This window comes from Raphanus sativus, unplaced genomic scaffold (genome assembly GCF_000801105.2).
Source record: "Raphanus sativus cultivar WK10039 unplaced genomic scaffold, ASM80110v3 Scaffold4525, whole genome shotgun sequence".
NCBI classification, from domain to species: domain Eukaryota; kingdom Viridiplantae; phylum Streptophyta; class Magnoliopsida; order Brassicales; family Brassicaceae; genus Raphanus; species Raphanus sativus.
The window spans coordinates 1-6,812 of NW_026619827.1; the positions used below are offsets into that span (position 1 = coordinate 1).

Genomic DNA, 6,812 nt, shown 5'->3' on the forward strand with positions numbered 1-6,812 from the left:
GCTTATGCCTTATTCATCTCTGTGATTTTAGTATATCTTCTATTGGTTTCGTACTGTTTATTTATTTTGGGGGTTGTAGAGAGACAGGGGGAGAGGCTGTAAATTAATTGATTTATGCTTCTCCTTGTTTCCTTTGGTTAATTTCGATTCATATTATTTGATGTTACCCATTGCTTCCATCAGAGTCATAGAGTTATATAATTTTGAAGGCATTGATTTGTACATAGGTTTGATCTTTGAGCACTGAACACTGATAAAAGCATAGATCTATTCGTTTTGTGGATCTTGGATTTGCCTGGAATAATATATCATAAGTAACTTGATAATCTATGTTTCTGTTACTTTATCTTTCTACAATATCATATCATCATAAAAGCTAGCCATCTTATCAGCAAGATAAAGAAAAAACGATGCTTTCAACTTACCCTAGCTTTGCTTTTTGATACAGATTTGGAATGGAAACTTGTCTACGTTGGCTCAGCAGAAGATGAGACTTATGATCAAACCCTAGAGAGTGTGCTTGTGGGCCCTGTTAATGTTGGCAACTACCGCTTTGTCTTGCAGGTAAAACACACACACACACATCTCCCTCACTTCAATAGCAACAGAGTCTTGATGACCAACACTCCATTTTACTTGTACAGGCTGATCCTCCGGATCCATCAAAGATCCGCGAGGAAGACATCATCGGTGTCACTGTGCTACTGCTGACGTGTTCGTACATGGGTCAAGAGTTCTTGAGAGTTGGATATTACGTGAACAATGACTATGAAGATGAGCAACTCAGGGAAGAGCCTCCAACTAAGGTTCTGCTTGATAAAGTCCAGAGGAACATTCTCTCTGATAAACCTAGAGTCACTAAATTCCCTATCAATTTTCATCCTGAAGACGAGCAGACTCCTGCTGCTGATGCAGATCCTCCTCTTCCTCCTACTGAACAATCCGATGAACAACAACCTGATGACAACTCTGGTGAAGCTCAAGCTTTGCCTGATCCTCCTCCTCCTACTGAACAATCTGATGACAAATGTGGTGAAGCTCTAGTTTTGCCTGATCAGCCACCAAAACCCCAGGAATCGTGATTCTTCTTTAAGCCAAGGTCTAGTTGAAAGAAAAAACTGGATGAGAACTATCATCTCCTCCCTGTCTCGAAGATCTTTTCATTTTGTCAAATTTTATCACAACACATTATCTGGAAGTTCTGTCTTGTTTGTAGAGGCTTTAGGGAAGTGGTTCCTTACATGTTTGAATGTTTTTTGGGGAAAGATTTTTAATTAATCGAAGCAGAACAATAAGTTCCAAATCAAGATAACGTTAAAGACTTTTGAGAATTAACAATTTGTTTATTATCTATTATGTACGAATGATAACATGAGCCATTCTAGATCCGTTCTATAACAGATTTAAGAGTGGCATTTTGTTTTTCATTATATGAATTATCCAATTGTAATAATATGGGTTGTTTCTTATAATATCAGAAACATGAGATACATTTCATAAAAAGTACTAAAACAGAAGGCTAAAACTGTAAATAAAGACCAACGAATCAAAGGGACTTTAACTCGACATGCCCCATACCCCTCAATAAAATCCTCCAATCTCCCCATATTTTAATATTAATTTTTTTTAAATGAAAAAAGTGGCTAATTACAAACTACCCCTTTATTAATTTCGATATTTACTTAACCCAACCTCAAGATCCGACCCACCCTAAGCTAACCCAAAAACCCGACCCACCCTAAACCTAAACGATGTCGTTATGCTAATTTCTAATCTCCTCCTCCTCTAACTTCTCTCATTTTCTCCGATCTAACTCCTCTCTCGACTCTCTCTCGAAACCGTTCGAAACCCTAAAGGGAGATTATGATCGATTGAATCTGTTTCTTGTTCTCCTGGATCTAAACCGAGAATCCATCAAACGTCCAACTCTCTCTCTCTCATTTCTCGTGTCTCAACTCTCTCTTTGCGATTTAAAACCCTCTGAAACCTAAGTCGAGTAGCGCTTTGTTTCTTCTTCCTTCCTCGTCGAAATTAACTCGAGAAGTCTTCGTTCCTTGTGGTAAGTCATTAGTTTGTTGTTCTATTGTGTTGAGTTGTGTTGTTGTTTTGCGGATTGAGTTGATAAAATTTATTTTCGAAGTTCAGTTGTGTTGTTGTTTTGCGGATTGGTTTGTGTTGTTTTGCGGATTGAGTTAATAAAATTGATTTTGCGGATTGAATTGATCAAATTGTTGTTGATAAAATTGATTTCCGAAGATGAATTGTGTTGTTGATGAGACCACTTAATTGATGTTGTTTGTTGTAATGTCTTGTACAGGGAAGTTATGAAGGGAAATCAAAGGCAAGTCTCCAATGAAAGGCGTCGTCAGTCTCTTAGAATCAGAAAACCTCCGGTCTCAAATGCAAAAAAGGGAGTAGCGCAGAAGAAAAATAAGAAGAAGAGTACACCAGTGAGAGAACCGAGTATACACTCGCTCTCAGTTTCATCTGGGTCTGAAAGTGAAGACATGTCTGCTCCATCGTTTGAGGTAAATATATTTTGGAAACATTGCCATTGTTAGTAATTAATAGTACTAACATGTATATATGTATTTTAATTGCAGGAAATGCAACCAATGCAACCCCTTGAGTTCTACTTCAAAAGCAGTGAGTTCGCTCAGACTTGCAAGATACAAACAAAGTGCTTTGTGACCAAGACAGTAGAGAAGATCAAGAAGAAGCTTAAGCCTGAGGCTGAATGGTTCAGAAGTCATCCTCAATTTCGACATTTCTTCCACATGCCAGATGAACCAAACCTGAAGCTCCAAGGGATGTGGATGCTACTCCTGCGCACGATTTGTACTCCAGAAGATGATGTTGCATGGTTCGCGGTTAATGGTGTACCCATCCGCTATTCTATGAGGGAGCATGCCCTCATCTCTGGCTTAGACTGCAGGGAGTATCCGAGGAACTATGAGAAGCTCGGGAGTCATAAGTTTGTGGATTATTACTTCCATGACGTAACTAAGATCACCATCAGTGATGTGGAGCAGAAGATGTTGTCTATGGCGCCGTGTCCAGATAGATTGAAGATGACAGTCTTGTATTTCCTTGGTCGGGTTATCAGAGGGAAGCCAAACGATACAAGACCTTTAGACTCCTTCATATTAAGGATAGTGGAGGATTTGGACGCTTGCATATCATTTCCATGGGGCCGTCTTACATTTGAGGATGCAATAAAGGAGATTAAGCATGTGATGAACCATCTGAAAGGTGAAGTGAATGAGACATGCGGCTTTCCTGGTTTCATAATCCCTTTAGAGGTAAATCATGTAGTTTTGTAAATTTTTTATTGTTATATAATTGAATATCTTACACTGTGACATTGGATATACTAGGTTCTTGCTTTCGAGTGTATTCCTGCTCTTGGGAAAAAGTTCAGAATCACTCAAGAGAACCCTAATGAAGACTGTCCAAGGATGTGCAAGAGCCGGTTTATAAAAACCAGTCTGAGGGGTTATCCTTTGGAAGACATATATGATGCGCTTGGAGAAACAAAGGTACATGTATGCATTTATAGACTTATAGTAGAAGCTAGTAGAACAAAAAAAATTAACTGCTGTTATTTATTGTTTATTTTCAGGATATTAATAGTGTGCTGGTTCCAACTTTGGGTGAGGAAATTATGCTGGCTCGTATCATTGATGAGGAGCGAGACTATGATCGTCAAGGCAGCCAAAGTGATACATGGAACTACTGGTTAAATGTGAAGCAGAAGACTATTTGGTGGGAAGAGTTGTATGAGTTAGATCAAGCTGCACGAGTGTTTCCAAAAAAGAAAGACAAAGCAAAGGTGGAGTTGGCAGAAGGATCATCCTCTCAAACCGATTTGAAAGGTCTGGAAGGGAGGCTAGTGGAGTTCATGGGAACAGCATTTGCCAGTCTTAACTTTACGGTGGAGGCAAAGCTGGAGTCCATTGACTCGAGGATGAGTAAAATGGAAGAAAGGCTAACTTCTATTGAGAGTAAGCTAAGTGAAGAGAAGAATCATGGTGAAGACATGGATTTTCGACAGTGGGATCATGGGAATTATGGGGATTATGGCACAACATCGAAGAATAAGGGAGACAAGGAAGAAGCTGGGAAAAGCGGTGAGGGTGAAGAAGAAGCTGAAAAAAGCGAGGGTGAGGGTAATAAAGACAAGGAAAACAGTGAGGCTGATGAGGAAAACGGTGATGAGCAAGAACAAGTGCTGAACCGAATGAAGGATGATGAACTGTGGAGGAGTTTGATGGAGGATCAAGAAGAGGTTGGAGGAAAAGTGATGGAGGATCAAGAAGAGGTTGAAACCAGTGAGGAAGTAATTGAGAACAGTCAAGAAGAGCCTATGGTTGAGGCAGAGATCAGTGAGCCTCGGGTTGCGGCAGAGATCAGTGAGGCTCGGGTTGCAGCAGAGATCAATGAGCCTCGGGTTGCGGCAGAGATCAGTGAGGCTCGGGTTGCAGCAGAGATCAGTGAGCCTCGGGTTGCGGCAGAGATCAGTGAGGCTCGGGTTGCAGCAGAGATCAGTGAGCCTCGGGTTGCGGCAGAGATCAGTGAAGCTCGGGTTGAGTCTCCGATCAAAGAGCCTCATTTTGGATCTCCGATCAAACAGCCTCATTTTGAGTCGCCGATCAAAGAGCCTCGGGTTGAGGCACATCAAACTCCAACAACACCTTCTGGTGGTAGGACTAAGGCAATGGCTGCAAGGAGAGTAGTTAATTCTCCAATAACCACTTGGGCAGCAGTGATGGAAGCCCGAAAAGCTGTGGAAGCAGAGGAAAAAACTAGTGAGAAAATTGTGGAAGAAGAGACTGAAGAGGCTGAGAAAGTTGTGGAAGAAGAGACTGAGGAACAGACAGGAGAAGTTGAGGAACAGACACGAGAAATTGAGGAATATACCGAGGAAGAAAAGCAAAGGTGGATCATGGTCGCTTGCAATGCCTGTGAAGATGGTACCAATGAGGAGAGGACGGATGGGAATAAGGAAGCTAGGAGGCATGGGATCAGACATAGATGCAAGGAGAAGACAATGGCGTATGGAAAACCGACACCTAAGAGGGGCAGACCAAAGAAGAGTGATTGCACACCACAGGCATCTAAGAGAAGGGGGAAGAGAAAGACTGAACCATCAAAGTGGGTGCAGACTCCTTTCACGGCAGGGAAAAAGCCTAAAACAAAGGTTTAGGCTTAAGAGAAGGCTTATGTATTTAGGATGTTAATTTAAGTATTTTGAATGTTGGTATGTTTAAAACTTGTAATGCTTTTGGATGTTTAAAACTTGTAATGCTTTTGGTTGTTGGTTTGTTGTAAAAGATAGGTTTGGATGTTTAAATTTACAGGTGTTACTATGCCCAAAAATGAGTAAGTTGGATAACTGGATTTACTGGGTTTACTGAGAACAATGGAAAACACATGTAAAATGCCAAAATATATATAATATTTAAAAAATAAACACATGATAAATGCCAAAATATATATAATATTTAAAAAATAAACACATGCTAAACGTGCAGCCGCCATATAAATATTTAGTATTATATTTAACACTTAGTAATACATGGTAATCTTCAAGGTGTTAGTAATACTGCTATCCACATAGTAATATTTTGGCAATTTTTACGTTTTTCTAGTTAAACAATCACTAAATAGAATGTTTCGTAGTAAAACAATTTCAACTGCTCCATAAACCATGTCCAGCTTTCATCATTCTCGCCGTCTGCTACACCAAACGCAATTGGGTAATGGTGATGATCGGGATCCTGAGCAGTCGCGACAAGGAGAACTCCACCATAGACATTCTTGAGGTGTGTTCCATCCACAATGAGGACTTTCCGCATCGCCCGAAACCCTTCTATGCTAGCTCCAAGGGCAAAAAACAGGTACTTGAATTTGTTTTCCTCATCCACTACCACACTACTTCTTGTGCCAATATTTTTCTCCTTTAGCATGTGTAGATAACAGTTCAATAAAGTAAAACTCTCTTCTGGACTTCCTCTCACTTCATTAGCAGCTTCTCTTTTTGCTCTCCATGCCGTTGTGTATGATACTGCCACACCAACCTTGCGATGAACCAAATCGATAAGAACTTTGGGAACTGGTGTGTCAAATGTACCAGGATAATCTTTGGCCAAAAGAGATGCACAGATATGTGCTGTGCCTTTCCTTCTATTACGCAGTGTTCTTGTAGTAACAACAGAACATGTATGCTGCTTGATGTAGCTTCTAACCGTCCAAAGATCTGAATTATGCAAATTTGCAACTCGTACAAACCACTTACATCCTTCTTTGGCTCCTCTGCATTTAATCACAAATCTCTTAGCATCCGACTTAATGATATCAAACTCAAAACAATTCTGATGTGCGGCCGTCTGAATATGAACTTTTGCTTCCTCCTTGGTTCTAAATTCTTGACCTAATTCCAAATCAATACCATCATCCCGTGGCTCACACACAGCAACATGCACCTCAATTCCTTCTTGAAGAGTTAGCACACCACCAGTACCTTCATTATCAGTTGCATCATTCTCAGTATGATCTTTATCACCAGCCTCGATATCAGTTGCCTCTCTATCAGTAGTCTCTCTATCAGTGGCTTCTCTATCAGGCAGTGTTCTAGTAGTAACAACAGAACATGTATGCTGGTTGATGAAGCTTCTAACTGTCCAAAGATCACCATTTTTTAACTTTGCAATTCGCACAAACCACTTGCAGTCTTCTTCTTTGGCTCCTCGGCATTTAACCACATATCTTTTTGTATCTGACTTAATTATATCAAACTCAAAACATTTCTG

At 40.3% G+C, this 6,812-nt stretch overlaps 2 protein-coding genes across 2 annotated transcripts; one reads left to right on the plus strand and one right to left on the minus strand.

Annotated features, from left to right (window-relative positions):
* Positions 1 to 318: 318 nt before the first annotated feature.
* Positions 319 to 1,335, plus strand: LOC108830467 (probable histone chaperone ASF1A; the record flags this gene model as incomplete). The annotated part of the gene is made up of 2 exons (XM_057002158.1): positions 319 to 564; positions 645 to 1,335. Coding segments are annotated over 2 exons (684 nt in total), but the record flags the coding sequence as incomplete, so codon positions are not given.
* A 4,316-nt stretch (positions 1,336 to 5,651) lies between these two features.
* On the minus strand, positions 5,652 to 6,766 carry LOC108834492 (uncharacterized). The gene is made up of 2 exons (XM_057002159.1): positions 6,724 to 6,766; positions 5,652 to 6,679 (listed from the first exon to the last, which is right to left on the minus strand). The coding sequence occupies exons 1-2, from the start codon at positions 6,764 to 6,766 to the stop codon at positions 5,652 to 5,654; spliced, it is 1,071 nt and encodes a 356-aa protein (XP_056858139.1).
* Positions 6,767 to 6,812: the final 46 nt, after the last annotated feature.

Coding starts and splice junctions, on each gene's coding strand:
- LOC108834492 (XM_057002159.1), bottom strand. CDS start 6,766: ATGTGGTTAAATGCCGAGGAGCCAAAGAAGAAGACTGCAAGTG. Junction 6,680..6,723: donor AAAGAAGAAGACTGCAAGTG/GTTTGTGCGAAT, acceptor ATCTTTGGACAG/TTAGAAGCTTCATCAACCAG.